This window comes from Rattus norvegicus, chromosome 8 (assembly GCF_021556685.1).
Source record: "Rattus norvegicus strain SHRSP/BbbUtx chromosome 8, alternate assembly SHRSP_T2T, whole genome shotgun sequence".
In the NCBI taxonomy this organism is placed as follows: domain Eukaryota; kingdom Metazoa; phylum Chordata; class Mammalia; order Rodentia; family Muridae; genus Rattus; species Rattus norvegicus.
In genome coordinates this window covers 25,993,687-26,016,380 of record NC_141541.1, presented here as the reverse complement: position 1 = coordinate 26,016,380, position 22,694 = coordinate 25,993,687, and the positions used below count along the sequence as shown (strand labels likewise).

The following is a 22,694-nucleotide window of genomic DNA, read 5'->3' as shown; positions in this document are numbered from 1 at the left end:
AGGCAGAGCGAGAGGCAGAGGCCAGCCAGGGCTATGTAATGAGGCCATTCCCAAAAAAGATGTTATAAGGCTGGGGTGCTGGCTCAGCAGTTAAGAGTACCTGTTGCTCTTGCAGAAGACCAGAGTTCAATTCCCCCTCTCCACAGGGTGGATAACCTGTAACTTTAGGGGGCACTGCACGCCCACGGGGCACAGACATACACGCAGGCAAAACACCCACACACATAAAGTAAAATGCGAATTGAAATAGAAACCATTAAAAAGTTATTTTAAAGGAAGATCTGTATCTCAACCAGGTACATAGGTCTGGCTGGGCCGGGTAGGGTGTGGGAGGGTCCGCTGGGGCAGGTTCAGCTAGAGGCGTACTGGACAGCCTAACCCGGAGGCAGGCTCCTAGGGCCGCCCTGACCCACGCCCTGCTCCCTCCGCCCGGCACCTGCAGGAAGGGCTGGAACCGCCTCTGCGTGCCCGCCGCCTGTTTCCGCCCTCCCGCTCCTCCCACGCGTGCCGCCCGGGACCCCGCAGCACCGCTGCCCCGATCCGAGGCCCCCTGGCTGCCCTCGGCTCCTCCCGGAAGCGCGGCGCGTGGCGGCCCGGCGGTGCGGATTGGACGCGTGGCACCAACAGAGACACCCGGGGGGGTGGGACGGAGGTGAGCGAGCGCCCGCGGAGGATGCGGTGGGGAGCCAGCTCCGGGCGCCGCCCGCGGTCGCGCGTGGGGACGTGCACGCGGTGGGGGGAAGCGCGTGACCCCTCCAAGTGCGCACCCGCGCCCAGCCCGTGCACCCGCGTAGGGTGGTGGCCGAGGCGAGTCGAGGGTAGGGGTCGCCCGCGGCCGGCGCCCCGGGACTCTTATTGTGACAGGGTGGTGCGCTGTGCTTAGTCACCGTGACCCGCGCGGCGGAGGCGGAGGCAGAGCGCGGCCATGGCGGGGTGAGTGCGCCGCTCCGGGCCGCGGCCCGGGACCAGGCCCTGCGGGCTCTCCAGGCGTCAGGGCTGCGCCTCCGAGCGTTAGGGAGGCCGCTGGAGCAGGCACCGGGTACCGGGTGGCTGCTGCTCAGCCCTCTGCGCAATGCCAGGCCCGAGCTCCGGCAGTGTGGTCACGCGTGACAGTCGCTCACTTACTGGGGCCCCTGGAGCATTTCATCGTCGTCCCCCCCATGGTGACCTAGTAGACATAACACTGGGGGACGCGACTCCAGGCTGAGCCCCAGAACCTGGGGAGCCAGCTGCAGGCCCTCTCTGTGTCCCCACATCTCCTTTGAAAGCATAACTCCTGTCCTGGCCCCAGGTCTCCAAGGGTCTCCTGAATCCCTCACCGTGGGTGTTCCAGAGGCTGCACACTCTGCCCAGGGCCTTGGTGCTCGCCTAGTGTTTTCTATACAGACCTTGCTTTATTTTCAGGCCTTTTCTGTCTTCCTGCTGTGTCCCTGGAGCTCAGAACAGTTGCAAGTATAAATGGCAGGCTCTGTAAATTTTGGTGAGGTGTTGAAGAAAGGGATTTGACATGTCGGATGAAGGGAAGGGAAGCATGGCTGGAACTGAGTGAAGAGGTCTAGAAGGGGGTGTGGAGTTTTACAGGCCATTGAGGAGCTGGGTTTCCACTCTTGGGCTCTGGGATAGGTATTGGGTGATTCTGAGCAGGAAAAGGAACGGCCGGTGATTTGAGAAGAAGTCAGTTTGAATGGAGCCGGGTGTGTCCAGTTCACTTGGCTTGACAAAAACTGCTCTAGAAATCATTGCTTAGTCTAAAAAAAAAAAAAAAAAATTAAAGCTTGGCTAGATATGGTGACACAAACTGTAGTCCCAGTACACGGGAGGAAACAGCAAACAGCCTTGTTTACATAGTGAGTTTGAAGCCAGCCTAGGCTAAGACCCTGTCTCAAAAGAAAACAAGAAACAAACAAACAAAAAAAAAAATGTGGCAGGGTCTGGCCTAATCCAGCCCTGTACTCTTCCCTCCTTCCAGGCCCCTAATCGCTAGTGGTGGAACTGTATCTTGTCATCAGGAACCCCATGCAGCCCGAACCCAAGCCTAGCGGGGCTCCCCGCAGCAGCCAGTTCCTGCCCCTGTGGTCAAAGTGCCCGGAGGGGGCAGGGGACGCGGTGATGTATGCATCCACGGAGTGCAAGGCGGAGGTGACGCCCTCGCAGGATGGTAACCGAACCTTCAGTTACACACTAGAGGATCACACCAAGCAGGCTTTTGGCATCATGAACGAGCTTCGGCTGAGCCAGCAGCTCTGTGACGTGACCCTGCAGGTCAAATATGAGGACATCCCAGCTGCCCAATTCATGGCCCACAAAGTGGTGCTGGCCTCCTCCAGCCCAGTCTTTAAAGCTATGTTCACCAACGGGCTTCGGGAGCAGGGCATGGAGGTGGTGTCCATTGAAGGCATCCACCCCAAGGTCATGGAGAGGCTAATTGAGTTCGCCTACACGGCCTCCATCTCCGTGGGCGAGAAGTGTGTGCTGCATGTGATGAACGGGGCAGTCATGTACCAGATTGACAGCGTGGTCCGAGCCTGCAGCGACTTCCTCGTGCAGCAGCTGGACCCCAGCAACGCCATCGGCATCGCCAACTTCGCCGAGCAGATCGGCTGCACGGAACTGCACCAGCGTGCTCGGGAGTATATCTACATGCACTTCGGGGAGGTGAGTAAGACCTGGGGTTTGGGCTCAGTTGTCACAAGAAGTGGGATGGGCCAGCATAGTGCTCTCCGAGACTGGAGCGGCCATTCAAGGCTGGAGGAAGATTTCTTTTTTTCTTCCTCCTTTTCTCCATAGGGCCTCATGTAGCTCAGGCTGGCCCTAATCTGGTTGTGTATCTGAGGATGGTTTTAAGTTCCTGATTCCTGTGTCAGTCTCCCAAGTACTGTAGTCACAGACTCCCAGTATACTTAAGAGATACTGGAATGGAACGCAGAGCCCCAGGACTTGGTTTTACTTTTGTTTTTAAATCTTTTTTTAAAAATTCATTTACCTTTATTTTGTGTGCATTATTGTTTTGCCTGAATGTTTTTCTATGTGAAAGGGTCAGGTCTTGGAGTTACAGACAGTTGTGAGCTGCCACGTGGGTGCTGGGATTTGAACTCTGGTCCTCAGGAAGAGCAGTCAGTAGTGCGCTCAACTGCTGAGTCATCTCTCCAGCACCTTAGATTTTATTTTTTTTGGCAGACTTCTCTAGCTGAGGCTTTTTTTGTTTTTCTTTTACTTTTGTTTTTTGAGACAGAGTTTCTCTGTGTAACAGTCCTGTCTGTTCTGGACCTCAATTTGTAGACTGGCCTGGCCTTGAACTAAGAGAGATCCACCTGCCTTAGTAATTAAAGGTGTGTACCACCACACCTGGCTATTGAAGCTATTGTTTTGTTTTGTTTTTGTTTTTTAAGTCCTAAAAAAAATACATATATATATATATATATATATTTGTGTGTATATGCATGCACTGATCTTGTGTGGAAATCAGAGAACAAATAGCAGGAACTGGCTCTCTCTTGCTACCTTATGTATGTTTCTAGGTTAAACTCAGATCATAGGGCCTGGCAGAAAATGCCTTTACCCTCAAAGCCACATTGCTGGACTGAAAACTCAGCTTCTGAGCCCCTAATCCAAATGCAGAGAGCATCAGGTGAGGACATGCCCTCCTAGTGCCTCAGCAGCCTGGTCTCTTTGGTGTTAAAAATAGTGATGGCCAGCCTGGGCTATACAGTGAGACCCTGTCTAAAAAAAGTGGGGTGTGTGGGTGTATATGTGCAAACATATTGGTGTACACCTTTAATCCCAGCACTCAGAAGGCAGAGGCAGGTAGATCTCTGAGTTCAAGAGTTCAAGGATAGCCTGATCTACAGAGGGAGTCCCAAGACAGCCAGGGCTACACAGAGAAACCCTCGGAGTGCGATTGAACAGGCAGTCAATGGTACCCACCAACCTCACACATGCAGTCTCCAGCTTTGCTTGGCTTTTCCTGGGTTCACATGGTATTGCTTTCATTTTCGTTTCTGAATACAGGAAGTCCTCAAGGGAAAGTAATAGGGCAGTTCTTGGGGAAAGCCAGTCAACAGCAGCCTTGGCTCTGGGTGGCAGTGACTAGAAAGGTCCCCTGGACATGACTGCATTCTGAATATCACCAACCCAAACCCCAAGTCTGAAATGCTTCAAAAGCTTTTGAACACCATCTGTCGTTCTCAAGTGGACAGTTCCACACCTGACCTCACAAGATGGGTGGCGGGCACATCAAGCCTAGTGCATAAATCTTTGGAGGGCCGATGTGCTCCTGGACTGGTAGAACCCTTCCCCAGCCTGTGCGAAGCCCTGGGTTCCATCCACACCTCACATAAACCAAGTGTGGCTACGCACACCGTTAGTCCCAGCACTGGGTAGGCAAAGGCAGGCAGAGCTGTGAGTTGGAGGCCAGTCTGCTCCGCGTAACAAGTTCCAGGTCAGATACACACACACGCACAGCCTTCAGGCTGTGTAAGGTCAGTATGAATCAGCATGAATGTATTTTGTTTATTCATTTAGATTTTTGAGACAGCAGGTTGTCATAGCCCAGGCTTTTGTCTGAAACCCAAGATTCTTGTGTGTCAGGTTCCCTGGTGCCGAGAATCGACACGGACCTTGGTGGCTCACTTGAAGTTTATACCATACTCTCATTCCCGAGTTGTCTCCTCATCTCTGCCAAGCCGTAAGGCTCCCTATCATTTTATATTTTATTTTATTAATCTAAAATTTTGATTGTGTTTATTTCGGGGGCAATGTATGTGCCACAGTTCATGCGGAGGTCAGAATACTACTTGCACAAGTTGATTCCTTCCAGCATATGATTCCTGAGGGGGTTAAACAAACAAAACAAGGAAACAAACAAACCCAGTGCCTTTGGGAGCTGGTGAGGGCACTCACTGCCAAGCCAGAAGACCAATCCCAGGGACCACAAGGTGGAAGGCGAGATCCTACCCGTCAGACATGAGCTGTCGCACACCTCCCATACATACCCAATAAACCAATAAATGTAATTTAAATGTAATTAAATGTAATTTAAAGTCCTTTTTTAAGAGAGGGTCTTACTATGTAGAACAAGTGGCCTGGAGCTCACAGACATCTCCTGCCTCTCCCTTCCAAGTGGCCATTAGTCCAATGCTGGGATTAAAGCCAGACTAGGTTCAATTATTTGTTTATTTTGAGACAGGATCTTATTATGTTGTCCTACCTGATCTAGAACTGGCTTATGTAGACCAATCTGGCCTTGAATTCAGACACCCTTGTTCCTCTGCCTTCCGTGGGATAGGGGATTATAGGAGTGTGCCACTACACCTAGCTATATTTTTTTTTTTAAAAATTAAAACCAAAATCAATACAGGCGCCTAAAGATACCACACTGTGTGGCCCGTGTGATGCCAGTGTATGGGTGCTCGGCCAGGAGGGCTTCCTTCTCACCTGAGCTCCCTGCAGGTGGCCAAGCAGGAGGAGTTCTTCAACCTGTCACACTGCCAGCTGGCCACGCTCATCAGCCGCGATGATCTGAACGTGCGCTGCGAGTCCGAGGTGTTCCATGCGTGCATCGACTGGGTCAAATACGACTGCCCGCAGCGGCGCTTCTACGTGCAGGCACTGCTACGGGCCGTGCGCTGCCACGCTCTCACGCCACGCTTCCTGCAGACACAGCTGCAAAAGTGCGAGATCCTGCAGGCCGACGCGCGCTGCAAGGACTACCTGGTGCAGATCTTCCAGGAGCTCACGCTGCACAAGCCCACACAAGCGGTGCCCTGCCGGGCGCCCAAAGTGGGCCGCCTCATCTACACTGCGGGCGGTTACTTCCGACAGTCGCTCAGCTACCTGGAGGCCTACAACCCGAGCAATGGCTCCTGGCTGCGCCTGGCAGACCTACAGGTGCCCCGCAGTGGGCTGGCGGGCTGCGTGGTGGGCGGGCTGCTGTATGCTGTGGGCGGCCGCAACAACTCGCCGGACGGCAACACTGATTCCAGCGCCCTGGACTGCTACAACCCCATGACCAACCAGTGGTCGCCCTGTGCCTCTATGAGCGTGCCGCGCAACCGCATCGGGGTGGGGGTCATAGATGGCCACATCTACGCAGTCGGGGGTTCCCACGGCTGCATCCACCACAGCAGCGTGGAGAGGTGAGCACCGGAGGCCCTAAGGGACAGTACGTGTTCTTGTCCCTGCCTCCACGTGAGGTTGAGCGGCTGGGATGTTTGTCCTCAGTGTCCAGAGTTGGGAAATCCTGGAAGGGGCTTCCTAAACCTATAGGAGTCACAGCACACTGAGGACAGCAGGAGTTACTATAGTATGTGAATTATGTTGTGCTGTTTATAATTAGTTAAAATGTATCATCTGAACAGGGATGTAGTTAAGTGGTAGTGCCCTGGTCTCTTTCTTGAATCCAGGGTTTAAGGTCTCATCCCCAACACTGCCATAAGGAGAGGGAGAAAAAGGAAGGCACAGGCGTGGGGTGTGACTCAGCTGGGGTGTGGTAGTGGACACCAGCTCTCATCCCAGCCCTTGGGAGGTCGAGGGAGCAGGATCGGGAGTCAAGATTCTCTTTGGCTGTATGGCAAGTTCAAGGCCAGCCTGGGATATGAGACCCTGTCTCAAAACAGACAACCCCCTTCTTCCTGTACCCCCTCCCCCCAACACATAAATTTAGGGCTTGGAGCAAGGGTAAGAAAATGAGAAAAGTTTAAATTTTGTGTTTGTAGTGCTGGGAATAGAACCTAGGACTTTGTGCATGCCAGGCCAGCCATTTACCCCCCCCCTCCCGCCCCCGGGCTAACCCCATCCATAGCCTGAAAATGGACTTTTAAACAAATGCCCTAGGGGCCTCTAATGTTTGTGGTCTGTGAATAGGATGGTGGGTTGATGCCTCCCTGAGCGGCCGCTTTCAAGGAGGACAGGGACACTATTAATAACTCCAGGAACACAGGTATGGACTGGACGCTGCTGGGCCAACCGGGACGCATTCACCCCATTTCTGATCATGTTGCTTGGAGGAGAAGCGCCTGGGAGAACCAGTTAGACTTCTGGAGTCCTACCCCACATTTCCGTAGCAAATCTTTTTTTTTTTTTTTGAGCTGAGGACCGAACCCAGGGCCTTGAGCTTGCTAGGTAAGCGCTCTACCACTGAGCTAAATCCCCAGCCCCTTCCGTAGCAAATCTTGCTTGTAGTGTGAGGCAGTGAGTTCACTAGGGGTGAAGCACAAGGCACTGCTGCCGGGAAGGATAAAGCTGCCTAGGCTTAAGGGAATTGCTGTTGCTTTCATAACTGATAACACTGAGCCTCAGTTTCTTCCTCTGGAAACTGAGCTGCCGACTCCCCCTCACTTCTGCTGATCCCACACACTTCTTGAGAGAAGTAGAGATCAGAGCCAGGCATGGTGCTGCACATCCTTCATCCCAGCACAGGGTGACCGTGTGACCGAAGCAGGAGACCACCGAAGCAGGAGACCACGGAGAGTTCAAGGCTAGCTTGGACTATATAACAAGATTCTATCTACAAAAAAATATTAAAAATACAAAGTGCTGGTAGATGGTGGACCTTAGTGTGAGGAAGTCCAGCGGTAGCCTGGGGTGACCACGGTGCATCATGTCCTTCGCAGATATGAGCCAGATCGAGACGAGTGGCACCTAGTCGCGCCAATGTTGACGCGGAGGATCGGCGTGGGCGTGGCAGTGCTCAACCGCTTGCTGTATGCAGTGGGGGGCTTTGATGGGACTAACCGGCTTAACTCGGCAGAATGTTACTACCCGGAGAGGAATGAGTGGCGGATGATTACACCAATGAATACCATCCGGAGCGGGGCCGGTGAGTGGGGCACGGAGTAAAGACACACCCAGCCTACGAGGAGCTTCCTTTCTCTGCGCTCCTCCTTGTAGCCCAGGAATCTATAACCCTCCTCCCTTCCAGCTTTTACTGTTTTGTTAAGAGTCAGGGTCATTACAACTAAGGCTGTCCTGGAAGTCCTTATGTAGATGAGGGTGATTTTGAACTCGATCCTCCTACCCCAGCTTCTCCAGTGCTGGAGGGAAGGGTAGTGGTTGCTAAGGTCCCTTGTTCAGTGGCACCGATCCGAGACCAGCCTCACGGTGACTCTCACTGTGCGCTTTCGTTTAGGGGTCTGTGTGCTGCACAGCTGCATCTATGCCGCAGGAGGCTACGATGGGCAGGACCAGCTGAACAGCGTGGAACGCTACGACGTGGAGACAGAGACCTGGACTTTCGTAGCCTCCATGAAGCATCGCCGGAGCGCGCTGGGGATTGCTGTGCACCAGGGCAGGATCTACGTCCTCGGTGAGGCCCTCTGAGGCCGGGTCAGGGTGAAAAACACACTTAAGTGTCCTTATCTTTTCTTTTTCAAGTTCTGGTGCTGAGTATATAGAAGCCAGAGACTCCCGAATGCTTGGCAAGTGTTCTTTAATTGTGCCACGCCCCACTGGGGTATTCTGGGCAGCCGCTCTACCACTGAGGCCCCCCCCCCCACTCTCACAACACTTCCTACCCTGCACCTCACCTTCACTGGGAAGTCTAGGTAGGAGCTTTACCACTGAACCACATTCCACCCCCTCCCTATCCATCACAAACAGGTGGCTTCTTTTCCCTTCTGGTTTCTGCTGCCTTTTTGTGGGTGCATAATGGGTTGAGCCCTCTGAGGGGTGACCATTTTCTTCACTCTCCCTGCAGGAGGCTACGATGGCCACACTTTTCTGGACAGTGTGGAATGCTATGACCCAGACACTGATACCTGGAGTGAAGTGACCCGCTTGACATCTGGCCGCAGTGGGGTGGGTGTTGCTGTCACCATGGAACCCTGTCGGAAGCAAATTGATCAACAAAACTGTACCTGCTGAAGCACTTGGACTACCTGAGCACTGGCCACAGGACAGAAGCTGTGCATCGCTGCTGTCTCTGTACTAAAGAAAAAGGAAGCAAAACCACAAACAAAACACAGGGCAGAAGAGGCAGCAGAACAAGCCATGCCTTCTTCCACGAAGGGCGGCTGGGATGCCTTGTAAAGGACCTTGTGGAAGACCAGAACTGAAATCCATGGGCCCTTCTGTCATAGCCCCTGGAGCATCCAAGTCTGCAGTCTGGGATGGGGTATGGGAGGGCACCCTCGCAGGTGAGAGGCCCCTGAACTCCTACCACCCACACCCAGACCCCCTTTCAGGGGGGACAGGCAAAGCAGGAAGGTCACATGTGTTTTCTTTGGTTCCTGCAACTTGGTGATCAATTCCAGGGGACAAGGGAAAGAAGGAACAGGTGAGGCCAAGGGGCAGAGGCTCCCTCTGGAGATGGGGCCCAGGGACAAACCTGCAGAGCAGCCTCTGGGCTGTAAGCCCTGGACACTTATTTTGTTAAATAGCCCTGTAACTTTCCCATGAGAATAAAAAATGGAGTAGGCAGTGCCTTGCACACCGGTCCTCAGAGGGCAGTGGAATCCCTCAGGGAGAGACAGCTCTGCTATTGAAATACACGCAGATCCTGATCGGGGCTGGCATCTGAAACCTGTCTGTTGTCTCTGCTTACAATTGTGCATTCTACTCATCTAGGGCATCCTGCTCCCTTGTGGGACACATAGTTGTCTGTCTGTTTCGGGGTATTAGAAGCCAATGACCCAACTTCTGTGACACTTCTCCTGGGGCCTCCTGTCTTTTGCTTTGAGACCAGAGCTCATGTAGTCCAGGATGGCCTTCAATTCAGACCCTGAACTCCTGGCCCTGCTGCCTGCCCCAGCCTCCTGAGTTATACCTGTATACCACCATGCCTGGTTCCTGCTTCTCCTCTTTGTATCTAAGCAGGAAAATAAAGATTTCTGGGACATTGGGTATGGTACAGCTCAGTGGCTCAGAGCTAACCTGGCATGTATGAGCCCTGGGTTCCATCCCTAACACCTCTAAGCTGGGCATCATGGATCACCCTGTAATCCTAGCAGCAGGGGGCAGAACCACCGATAAATTCAGCGTCATGCTGGCATAAACATGTAACCAATGCAAGGCCAGCCTTGCCAACTGGACCTCGTTTCAGAGTAATGGCCGGGCAGTGGCCGCACTTTGGAGGCAGAGGCAAGCAGATCTCTCCCAAGTTTGAGACCAGCCTGGCCTCCAAAGTGAATTCCAGGATAAGCAGGGCTGTTATACAGAGAAGCTGTCTCCAGAAAAGAAAATGAAGCCAACAAAGCAAGCAGAAAGCATGTGCTGACATGCTGGGCTCTGGGTGTATTTTTAAAGCACCAGGAGAAAGGAGGCTTGGGGTCATCCTGGGCTCTCTGTGGAGCTGGAGGTGGCTCAGCAGTTACGAGCACTTGCTGCTTTTCCAGGGGCTCAGCTTTTGTTCCCAGTACTTATGTTGGGGGCTTCAGACACCTGTACCTCTATCTCCAATGGCTCCCCTTTCAGTTCCCTTAGATGTCTCAGCGCCTAAAGTATAGCTTGGAATAGTAGCACCGACCTGTAACCCCAGTGACGGGAAGCTGAGGCAGGAGGATTGAGACTTCAAGGCCAGCCTGGGCTGCATAGCAAGATCCTCTCACATGTATGGAGTGAGGTGTGGTGGCTCACGCCTTTGATCCCAGAGCTCTGAATTCCAGCCCAAGCCACATAGGGAGATGCGTTAGGCCAGAGAGGTGGCTTCTTGGTTCTTCCCAAGGACCAGAGCCGTCTGAGGCACCTGTCCACAAATGCATGGAGAGACAAACACAGCTCTATATACCTAAAAAGTCTTCAAAAAGCTGGAAATGAAGCTCAATAGAGCCCTTGCAGACGAGGCAGAAACACACGGATCTCTGAGTTTGGGACCAGCCTGGTCGTCCTAGAGAGACCTGTTTCTAAATGAGAGACTGACAGGAGGGATAGAAGAAAGCACCAGCATCCCTCCTCTGTCTTCCACCTCTGTACAAGATGTGGGAATACAACCCAGAAGGATTGAGGAGAAAGAAGAAAGGAAGAGAAGGGGCTAGAGAGAGCTGCTAGGCCGTTAAGAGCACCTACTCCCCTGTCAGAGGACCCAGGTTCAGCGCCTAGCACGTACACCACAACTCCCCGTGACTCCTTCGGTCCTGTGGGGTCTGATGCCTGCTGGCCTGGATAAACTCCCACAAGCTTGTGCTGCCCATGAACTCACAAAAGCGCACATACATCTGAAAAATAATTTTTTAAAGATAGAAGGAAGCAAGGAGGATTTACTTACACAGCCACCAGGAAGTCTGGGTGCACCGTGGGTTTGCAGTGGAAGGAGGTGAGAAGGAAGCTTTGCAGCCCTGAGGAGTTTCTTTTCTTTTTAAAGATTTTATTTATTTATTTTATGTATGTGAGTACATCGTCGCTGTCTTCAGACACACCAGTATTACAGATGGTTGTGAGCCACCATGTGGTTGCTGGGAATTGAACTCAGGACCTCTGGAAGAGCAGTTGGTGCTCTTAACCTCTGAGCCATCTCTCCAGCCCCCCTGAGGAGTTTCATAGATGCCACCTGGGCAGTCTTTTCAGCATTTCTGATATTTCTACTATTTTAATTTCACTTGTCCATTTTTGGGGGGGAGCCAGAGGTACAAGCACACGTGGCAGTTGTGTGGATGTTGGGAGAATTTTCAGGAATAGGTTCTTCTGTCATGAGGGTTCTGGGTCTGAAACTGAGGGCCTAAGGCTGGTGGCAAGCCCCTTGCCCCTCTACCCACTGAGCCCTCTCGTCAACTCCTTTCCTGGTGGCTACTCAACATGTGGATGAGGGAAATTAAAGAAAGTCTTTGTGCACAGCCGTGAAAGTTCCAGAAGAATTGAATGTCCGGCTGAGATGATCAACCTCCCAGTACAGCTCCTCTCCCTGGAGTGGGGTGATCTTTGCTGTGGAGGGTTACGTACGGCCCTCACTCTCAGGTCAAGGTCTCTGTGAAGCCTCTGGGTCTCAGGATCAGGTGTGTTTGCTGGTTGTTAGCTGTGAGGCTGGGACTTTGGACATCTATTGGACAGCACGCCCTGCAGCAGCTGGATCCACTAGGAGCCAGTTTTTTTTTTTTTTTTGGTTCTTTTTTTTGGAGCTGGGGACCGAACCCAGGGCCTTGCGCTTCCTAGGCAAGCGCTCTACCACTGAGCTAAATCCCCAGCCCCGAGGAGCCAGTTTTAAGCTTGCTGACTTATTTGTTTTCTCAGTGTTGGGGCTTGAGCCCAGAATCTGTTGCATACTAAATATGTGGTCTACCCATGAGCTACACCCTCAGCCCCAAAACGAGCATTTCCTTCCTTCCTTCCTTTCTTTTTTCTTTTTAAATTGTTTTAATTTTTTCCAAAACAGAGTTTCTTTGTGTAACTCTGGCTGTCCTTGAACACACTCTATAAACTAGGCTAGCCTCAAACTCAGAGATCTGCCTGCCTCTGCCTCCTGAGTGCTGGAGTTAAAGTCATGTGCCACCCCTGCCTGTGTGTGTATTTGTGTGTTGGGGTCAGTGTGTCACGGGCTGTGTGTAGATAGAGCTTAGAGAACAATTTTTAGGAGTTGGCTTACTCTTCCTACTACATGGGACCCAGAGGTAAAACTCAGACCATCAGGATTGGTAGCCCCTTTTCCACAGAGCCAAGTCACCCAGCCTTTCAAATCGTTTTGTGTTCATGTGTGTCTGCATACACATGTAGGTCAAGGTCAGAGGTCAGGCTCAGATGCGATTGCTCAGAAACTGTCTCCAATGCTTTTTGAGATATGATCTACTAAGACCTGGAGCTAATTGATTAGGCTGGAGTGTGTGGCCATATGCCTCGGGGTTCTCCTGACTATTTCCCTCCGCCAGGCTTACAACTGTGCAGCCATGCCTGGATGTTGATTTTGGCGCTGGGAATCAACTTCAGATTCCCTTGCTCATACAGCAAGCATTTTACTGACTGAGCATCTCACACCTTTTTTGCTTTTTGTTTTTTTCTAGACAGGGCTTCTCTGTGTAGCCCAGGCTGTTCTGAAACTCTCTGTAAACCAGGCTGGCCTTGAACTCAGAGAGCTATCTGCCTTTGTCTCCTGAATGCTGGGATTAAAGGCTACACCACCACCACTACCGCCGCCCAGCTGAAAGCATGTTTCTCATTTAATTTGATTTTAATTTGTATTGAGAGAGAGAGAGAGAGAGAGAGAGAGAGAGAGAGAGAGAGAAGAGAAGAGAAGAGAAGAGAAGAGAAGAGAAGAGAAGAGAAGAGAAGAGATTGATTGAAGGAGTCAGTTGAGAATCAACTGAGGCCAGACTTGGGGGCATCTTTACCTGCTGAGCAGCCATTTTGCCAGCCCAAGGTCTTGTTTTTAAGCAAAACAAGAGCAAAAACAAAACAAAACGGAAAACCACAGTGGTTGGGGAGATGGCTCAGTGGATACAGCACTTACCACACAAGAGTACTATCTCAGATTGGATCCCTGCACCCAGCTCTCCCTGTGGTTGAGTCTTGGAGACCCTGCCTGGGAAAATAGGGTGGAGAGTCATGAAGTTAGCATAGGATGTCAAAACGAGGCCTCATAGAAAAGCACCCAAATGCACTTGCAAGCGTACACGTATGTCTGCTCGTACACCATAGGTAGCGTGCAAGCACATGCAAAAATGAGAAACAAAAACCTGGATGTAAGTCCTGCAATGGCGGTGCCCACCTTTAAACCTTTAATAACAGCACAAGGGAGGCAGAGGCTGGTGGGTCTCTGAGTTGGGGACCAGCCTGGTTGACAGAATGAATTTCTGGACAGCCAGGGCTATACAGAGAAATCCTGTCTTGAAAAAAAAAATCCCCCCAACCAAGTTGTTCCCACTGCAGGAAACAATAATGTCAGGTAGGGCAGTGGGAGAGCTATGCAAAGCCCCAGTCTCAACCCCAGCATGACCATAAATAAATTCGTCAGCCAACAGAAGAGGCGTGTGGATGGGGGTCAAACTGAAACTCCAAGTTCATGAGGTTGGAACCTCAGACAACAGGCTTGGCTGGAGACAGGCGTGCGTTAGGGAACGCTAGCCAAAAGTCATTGGCATTGGCTATCGTCCAGGGGAGAGGTTGTGGTGATTCAGGTTCAGCGTTTGGTTAGGCACGTACTAAAGACAACTGCGACGACTGCGAGTGAGCTGATTGGCTGGAGGAGTGAAGCCCCCCCCCTCTCCTGGAGTTAAAACCCCAAAAAGTCTTGGTGGTGCTGTGTAAACACACTGCTCAGCCACGCCCCCCCCCCCCCCCCGGGAGTTTAAGGCAGGGGCTCTTTTACTGAACCACACTTTCAGATCCTCACAGGGGATTCTTGTAAGGCAGGAGTTCTATCACTCCAACCTCTTTCTTTTTTCTTTCTTTTTTGAGACAGAGTCTGAATACGTATGGCTTAGAACTCACTACACAGAACCTCAAAAGTCAGAGGTCCACTTGCATCTGTCTCCCACGTGCCGGTGTGAAAGGGTGCGCCACCACGACCGGCTCTCATTCATGCTCTTAAGGATGGCATTCTGATGGGTTCTCCTCAGCAAAGCTCATTCAGTAACAAAGCAGCAAATTCAGGTATCCGTGGTTATTTGCCAATGCCATACTGTCTATGGAGCAAGTTTACATTCACATACGGGGGCGTGCCGAGGGTAGCAACAGGGTTGGGGAGACTCTCGGCAGTTAGGCGAGCACAGTGCTATTGAAGAGGCGAAGAGGACCCAGGTTTGGTTCCCAGCGCCCATGCCAGGCAGGAAAAGGAAAGCCAAAAAAAAAAAAAAAAAAGAAAAAAGAAAAAGAAAAAGAAAAAGAAAAAAAGAAAAAAAAATCAACGAGAAAGGGGGAAATCAAGCTTGTGTGGAGTGGAAAACTCAGCCCAGAATGACAGTCACCATGGAGGACACACGCACATCCCCTCCCTGACTAAGCATCTGAAGTGAAATCTGTGCGGGCAGGCACAATCAGCAGCCAAGCTCCTGGGTCTGAAATCATCTTCAATTGGAGACAGCGAGACAGTGAATCAGAGCCAGCCCTTAGGGCCCAGGTTTGCAAACTCTTCCGAGTCTGGAATCTGGAATTTTTTTTTAATACTTGTATAAGTACACTGTCACTGTCTTCAGACACACCAGAAGAGGGCATCAGATCCCATTACAGATGGCTGTGAGCCACCATGTGGTTGCTGGGATTTGAACTCAGGACCTCTGGAAGAGCAGTCAGTGCTCTTAACCGCTGAGCCATCTCTCCAGTCCGGAATCTGGGAAATCTTAACAAGGTCACTGTTCTCGTTTATATTCAATGCTACTGTGATGGTTTCTGATATCGCGAACAAAACCAGTTTGGGGAGGAAAAAGTCTGTTTCAGCTTACATACAGTTCCATCACTGAGGCAAGTTAGGGCAGGAATTCAGGGGAGGAGCTCCTGGTGGAGACCATCAAGGAAAGCAGCTCACTGGTTCAGTTCCCAGCCTCTGCTCAGCCCAGGATTGGCCCCACCCACAGAGTCCTCTCTTACACCAATTGGCAGCCAAGAAAACTCTCTACAGGGCATGGCGGCACACCCCTTTGATCCCAGCATTCAGTCTGCAGATGCCAAGTCTCTGTGAATTCGAGACTAGCGCTATATAAAGTGACTCGGTATCAAAAACAAAAAAGAAAATGCTCCAAAGGAATACCTATATCGAATGTGGTCTAAGGCTACCCCCTCATTAAGACAGCTTCTGATAACTCTGGCCTGTCAAGTGGACAGCTGAGGCTAACTAGGAGATCATCTCTAAAAAAATTAGATACGGGCTGTAGAGATAGCTAAGGTTAAGAGCATTGGTTGCTCTTTCAGAGGACCTGAGTTCAATTCCCAGCACCCACACGGCAGCTCACAACCATCTGTAACTGCAGTTCTGGGGATCAGAAGCCCTCTGCTGGCCTAAGGGTGCTGCACGCCTTGGTGACTCCTCTCCCCCATACACATAAAGGTAAATAAACCTTAAACCCCCCCCCCCCCACACACACACCAAAGCCAGGACAGACACGGTTTGCTGGTAAGGGTGCTAGTGACCAAGGCTCATGGCCTGAGTTGATGCTTGGCCACCAACATGGCAGAAATCAGGACTCCTGAGTTCAATTCCCAGCAACCACATGGTGGCACACAACCATCTGTAATGAGATCTGACGCCCTCTTCTGGTGTGTCTGAAGACAGTGACAGTGTACTCACATACATAAAATAAATAAATCTTTTTCTAAAAAAATAAAAGGAAACAAATATATGGAGTTGCATGGAACTGGCTAGATCTTCTAGATTATGCCAGTGTGTGGCCCATTGGAGACCAGCTATTACGTGTGCGTGAATTTCTTCCCTACATCTGAGCAGGCCCTCTGGTGTCACCTTGGGACTCCGGGGAACACAGATCGGATGTCTTCAGGGAGACATCTTTGAGGCTGTGCTTCAAATACCCTGAGATGGCATTGGCTCTCACAGACTTGGGTTCGATTGCCAGCATCCACGTGGCAGTTCACTGGGTTTGTAACTTTAGTTCTAGGGATCCATCATCCATCGCCCTCTTCTGACCTCCTCTGGTACTGCATCTTATCACACACACACACACACACACACACACACACACACACACACACACTCACACACCACACAGGCATGTGAAGAACACCACACGTGTAAAATAATTTAAAAACCTGGGACTGGAGAGTGGCTCACTGCTTAGAGCAGTTGTTCTTGCTGAAGGACTCACTTCAATTTGTAGCACTCATACCGAGGCTCACCACCTCCTTAAACACCAGACACATGTGGTGCACAGATGTACAAGCAGGCAAAAAACATTCATACACAAAAAAATAAAATAAACCTAAACAAAAACTTAAAAAATATATATGATGTTGAGTGCACTGGATTCTTCCTGTGTCTCTTCCCAGCCTCCAACTCACTATGCTCCAAGAGGAGGGCGAGCTTGAACCCCTAATCATCTGCTTTTACCTCCAGAGTGCTGGGGTGGGGGTGGGGCAGATAATTTCCTTCAGTGCTGGGGATGGAGCTTTGATCTGCTGGGAATTGAACTCAGGACCTCTGGAAGAGCAGTCAGTGCTCTTAACTGCTGAGCCATCATCTCTGCAGCCCCAGACTTTTTTAATTTATCACCTCTCAATTTTTTTTATTTGTTTATTATATACACAGTATTCTGCATATATAGCTGCATGTCAGAAGAGGGCACCAGAGCTCATTACAGATGGTTGTGAGCCATCATGTGGTTGCTGGGAATTGAACTCAGGACCTTTGGAAGAGCAGTCAGTACTTTTTTTTTTTTTTTAAACTTATTTATTTCATGTATGTGAGTACCCTGTAGCTGTCTTCAGACACACCAGAGAGGGCATCAGATCTCATTACAGATGGTTGTGAGCCACCATGTGGTTGCTGGGATTTGAACTCAGGACCTCTGGAAGAGCAGTCAGTACTCTTAACTACTGAGCCATCTCGCTAGCCCTTACCTCTCAAATTTTTTTTCTTCTTTTTTTCGGAGCTGGGGACCGAACCCAGGGCCTTTCACTTGCTAGGCAAGCACTCTACCGCTCAGCTAAATCCCCAACCCCTCACCTCTCAATTTTAAGGGGTGATTTGAGTCTTGTTTTTTTTTCTTCCCAATTTAGGGGAGGAAAGGAGAGCTTTGGGCTTTTTTTATTCATGGGACCACAGAAGATCCCATTAAATTGAAAGACATCAGAGAAGGCAAAACATAAAACAAAACCAAACGAAACCACAAAATAAATAAATAAAATAAAAATAAGTAAATAAGGACGTTGGTGGCACAAGGCTTTAATTCCAGCACTCAGGAGGCAGAGGCAGGCGGATCTCTGTGACTTCCAGGCCAACCTGGTCTACACTGCCTTTGAAGAGAGGTGAAAGATTCTAGGGTTCTCTGATGAATGATATCAGAGTTCTTATACCACAAACGATGGTTTTCTGCAGAAACAATGCTGTTGGGGACCAGCAACCATGACTGAGTGGGCCTCCTTTAAGAAAGTGGAAAGAACCGTGAGATCACTCAGGATAAAATCTTAGGGTTGCAGGGGTTGGGGATTTAGCTCAGTGGTAGAGCGCTTGCCTAGGAAGCTCAAGGCCCTGGGTTCGGTCCCCAGCTCCGAAAAAAAAGAACCAAAAAAAAAAAAAAAATCTTAGGGTTGCGTGGTGGTGCTCCCAACAATTAGGAGGTAGAAGCAGGAGGATCCGATTAGAAGTTTTTGGCCAGGCTCGGTGACATGAGAGTTCATGGCCAGCCTGTGCTCCATGAAACTCTGTCTCAAAAACAAAAGGATAAACTAGATATTACCCTAAAGTAGAATTGACTCCAGGGCCAGGATATTCTCAAGAAATTAGGGTCCTGTTCAAATCAAGGAAGCAAGGTCATTAGGACTACAGGAGACAGGACACAGCCTTCAGATCAGAAGTCGAGCGGCCGCAGCCGTCATTGGCTATTTTCCTCTCAACTGACAGCGACCTCAGCCAATAATAGCTTGGAATATCCTCCCGCTCTAGCTCCGCCTCTCAGATGGTCTGCACGGACGCCGCTTCCTGATGTTCATGTAGTTCTGAAGTTGCCCAAGAGGGGGCGCGCGAGGGCGTGTGCTTCCAGCTCTGGCTCCTTTCTCATCTGGCTTGGGACCCATTTTTTTTTTTTTTTTTTTTTTGTTCTTTTTTTCGGAGCTGGGGACCGAACCCAGGGCCTTGCGCTTCCTAGGCAAGCGCTCTACCACTGAGCTAAATCCCCAACCCCGGGACCCATTTCATAATAATACGGATTTGACTGGTAATACAGACTGTTGGTAATAATGTAGTCAACACACTATGTCTATAATGTAGCCTGAACATGAATAGTGTTATTGCATTTGTCAGCACGGGAAATTGAGAAGATACGTTAACTGGTTGAGATTTAAGCTTTGGATAAACCTGTGTGGTACTTTTAGCTTTTAGGAGGTGTTAACAGGAGACTCATGAGTTCAAGGGCATCATCGGCTACCGACAGAGCTCCAGAACGGCCGGGGCTACGTGTGATTCTGTTTATTTTTTTTTCTTTTTTTTTTTAAAGATTTATTTATTTATTACATATCAGTACACTGTAGCTGTCTTCAGACACACCAGAAGAGGGCATCAGATCTCATTACAGATGGTTGTGAGCCACCATGTGGTTGCTGGGAATTGAACTCATGACCTCTGGAAGAGCAGTCGGGTGCTCTTAACCGCTGAGCCATCTCTCCAGCCCGTGATTCTGTTTATTAAAGCTTGTTTTGATACAGGGTCTTTCTGAGTACATAAGACTGGCTTTGAACTTTCAATCTACTTGCCTCTGTCTTCCTCGTGTTGGGAATAAAGACCTCACACCTGTTGAGAGATCTCGTTTAATCAACCCCCCGCAGAACACTCAATCTGACTTAATGTGTATCTGACTGTCTCTCTTATTTATCTGTCTCTCCCGCACTCCCCAGGGTCAGAGAGATGGTAGTGCTGTTAAGAGCACTGGCTGCTCTTCCAGAGGATCCAGCACTCACATGGTGACTTTAAATAATCCGGGACTGTAGTTCCAGGGGATTTGATCCCCCCTTCTGGCCTTCTTGGGCACTGCACTTACAGATACCCCTCACACACACACACACATACACACATAATTAAAAATAGAAATAAATTGGGCTGGAGAGATGGCTCAGCAGTTAAGAGCACTGACTGCTCTTCCAGAGGTCCTGAGTTCAATTCCCAGCAACTACATGGTGGCTCACAACCATCTGTAATGAGATCTGATGCCCTCTTCTGGTGTGTCTGAAGACAGCTACACTGTGCTTGTACACATAAAATAAATAATAAATAAATAAATCTTTTTTAAAAAAATGGATGCCTGGAAAAATGGCTCAGTGGTTAAGCATTTGCTGCTTTTGCAGAGAACATGGGTTTGGTTCCCAGCACCCAAACTTGGCAGCCTATGACTTCCTGTATGTGGTCTTAGGGATCTGACACTGTCTTTTGGCTTCTATAGGCAGAGCACACAACTGGTGCACATCAGACAGATGTGCACGTGTACACACAAATAGGAATAATTTTTTTTTTTGGTTCTTTTTTTCGGAGCTGGGGACCGAACCCAGGGCCTTGTGCTTCCTAGGTAAGCGCTCTACCACTGAGCTAAATCCCCAGCCCCAATAGGAATAATTTTTGAGACAGGGTCCAATCTTGTAGCCCTGGCTGTCCTGGAACTCACTATATCGATCAGGCTGACCTCAAACTCAGAGATTCACCTGCTTCTGCCTCCTGAGTGCTGGGATTAAAGGTGCTACCATTCGCTTACCATAGGCCTAATTTTTTTTTTAACAGAGTAAATTTTTAAGTTGGCTCACGGTGTGAAGGTCTGATAGCCTGACCTCAGTCCCCAGAACCCACATAGCTGAAGAGAACGCCCCCATGGGTAAATTGTTCTCTAATGTGGGTATTGTGGCACAAGCACGTTCTGCATTCTCCGCAGCCCGCTAACCAAATAAAATCCAGCTATTTTATTTATTTATTGAGTCTCTGTTGCAGAAAATGTCTTGATGGACATGAGCATTTTCTTTTTTTTAATTAATTAATATATTTATTTTGTATATGAGTACACTGTGGCTGTCTTTATCTCTGAGGGCATCGGATCCCATTACAGATGGTTGTGAGCCACCATGTGGTTGCTGGGATTTGAACTCAGGACCTCTGGAAGTTGGTGCTCTTAACCACTGAGCTATCTCTCCAGCCCCAACGTTTTCTTTTTGAGACTGGTTTACATGCGGCCAAAACTGCTATCAAATGCTGCAGTGGCCCTGACGGTCCGTCCTGCCTACACCTCCCGAGTGCTGGGAAGACAGACGGTCTCCCCACCCCCATTTCTTCTGATATGGTCCTAGGGCTGCATCCTGTTTCCCTTCACTTGAGGAAAGATGGACCTCTCTCCCAACTCCTGGCAATTCTAATGAGACAGTTTGATGCAGGTCACCCTCACTGGCTTGCTTGGTTTGTACTCCAATATACGATGTATTAACACCCCACCAACCCTTTTACACTTGGGGAAATTGAGGCTGGGAGCAAATATGTTCAGCACTTGGTATGTTTATGTGTATGTATGTGGTGTGTGGTGGTGGTGATGGTGGTGTGTGTGTGTGGTGTGTGGTGTGTGTATGTGTGTGTGTGGTGTGTGTGTATATGTGTGTGTGTGTGGTGTGTGGTGGTGTATATGTGTGTGTGTGTGGTGTGTGGTGGTGTGTATGTGTGTGGTGTGTGTATATGTGTATGTGTGTGTGTGTGTGTGTGTGTGTGTGTGTGTTCACTCAATAACTCCCCACAGTCCAGACTTTCTTGTGGCCTCTTGACCTCCAGCCTCGTGACCTTTCCTCAGCCTGCCAACCTCTGAGGTCCCCTGGGACAGTGTCTGGGTCTTCTCTTTGCTTCTTGTACAAAGGTCAAGATGGTCTGAAAACTATTTTTCCAGGTTTGCCTTTCCACCCAGCGTCCAAGCTGGTTCCTCATTCTCTCGGCCTGCTGTTTCCCGGGAACTGTTCCTAGACCACCAGTCGGGTAATCTGTCCCCTCCAAAACCTGTCCTCGATGTCACTTGGTTCTAGAGCCATCCAGTGTAAAGTCAGTAGTCACTGGACTGAGTCACCTCACAGAAAGGATATATACAATGTCAGGAGTAGGGCCGAATGTCTCTCATCTCAGCACTGAGGTGGAGCCAGGAGGTTAAGGGTTCAAGGTCAGCCTCTACCACTAAACACACACACACACACACACACACACACACACACACACACACACACACACACGCAGCAAGAGGAGGAGGAAATCCCAGGCATGGTAGCACAGGCCTTGTTTTCAGCACCAGAGAGAACAGTGGATTTTGGTGACTTTCAGGCCACCCTGTCTGTGCTAAGTTCTAGGCCAGCAAAGTCTTCATAGGTGCTGTGCTGGGACTCAATCCAGGAAATGCATGCTTTACCATTCAGCCATGCACACACCTCTTCCTGCTCCATAGAGGGACAACTGAAGCTCAGGGACACTGCTGTTGTTTCCAGGTATGGTGTCTCTGTATGGCCCTGGCTGTCCTGGAACTCACTGTAGACCAGGCTGGCCTCCAACATCCCTTTTCTGAGACAGGGTTCCACTGTGTAACTCTAGGTGATCTAAAACTTAACTAAACAAGACCAACCAGGCTGGCTTTGAGCTGAAGTCCTTGTTTATTGTTGTGCTGGGGGAGAAAAGAAAGAAGCTGGATAGGGAAGAGACTGTACCATAAGTCACCTCAGAATTCTAGGCAGCTGTTCCATTGAGCCATACCCCTACCCTCACTGGGTGGTCTAGTCACAGGCTGCTGCGGTCTAGCCCAGTCTAATGCCTTCTATTTCCTCATTTTTTTTAAAGATTTATTTATTTACTTATTATATGTGAGTTCACTGTAGCTGTCTTCAGACACACCAGAAGAGGGCATCAGATCCCATTACAGATGGTTGTGAGCCACCATGTGGTTGCTGGGAATTGAACTCAGGACCTCTGGAAAAGCAGGCAGTGCTCCTAACCGCTGAGCTCTTGTTTTCTTTTTCAAGACAGGGTTTCTTGTGCAGTTCTGGCTGTCCTAGAATTCTCTCTGTAGACATCACAGGCCTCACACTCACTCAGAGATCTGCCTGTCTCTGCCTCCTGAGTGCTGGGATTAAAGTCGTGAGCCACCGCCTTAATTTCTTTTCTTTTTTCTTTTTCCAGG

At 50.0% G+C, this 22,694-nt stretch overlaps 1 protein-coding gene across 3 annotated transcripts; it reads left to right on the top strand.

The window, feature by feature from the left end:
* The first annotated feature begins 376 nt into the window (after positions 1–376).
* On the top strand, positions 377–9,835 carry Keap1 (Kelch-like ECH-associated protein 1). Of its 3 annotated transcripts, none has more exons than NM_057152.2 (6): positions 377–652; positions 1,970–2,655; positions 5,461–6,134; positions 7,611–7,816; positions 8,126–8,302; positions 8,693–9,835. In NM_057152.2, the coding sequence occupies exons 2-6, from the start codon at positions 2,017–2,019 to the stop codon at positions 8,857–8,859; spliced, it is 1,863 nt and encodes a 620-aa protein (NP_476493.2). In that variant the 5' UTR covers positions 377–652; positions 1,970–2,016; the 3' UTR covers positions 8,860–9,835. The 3 variants fall into 3 exon arrangements, with proteins under 3 accessions (NP_476493.2, XP_087416308.1, XP_087416307.1); XM_087560182.1 differs by having other exon boundaries at positions 478–652; positions 5,449–6,134; positions 8,693–9,516; XM_087560181.1 differs by having other exon boundaries at positions 478–933; positions 5,449–6,134; positions 8,693–9,516.
* The last annotated feature ends 12,859 nt before the right edge of the window (positions 9,836–22,694 follow it).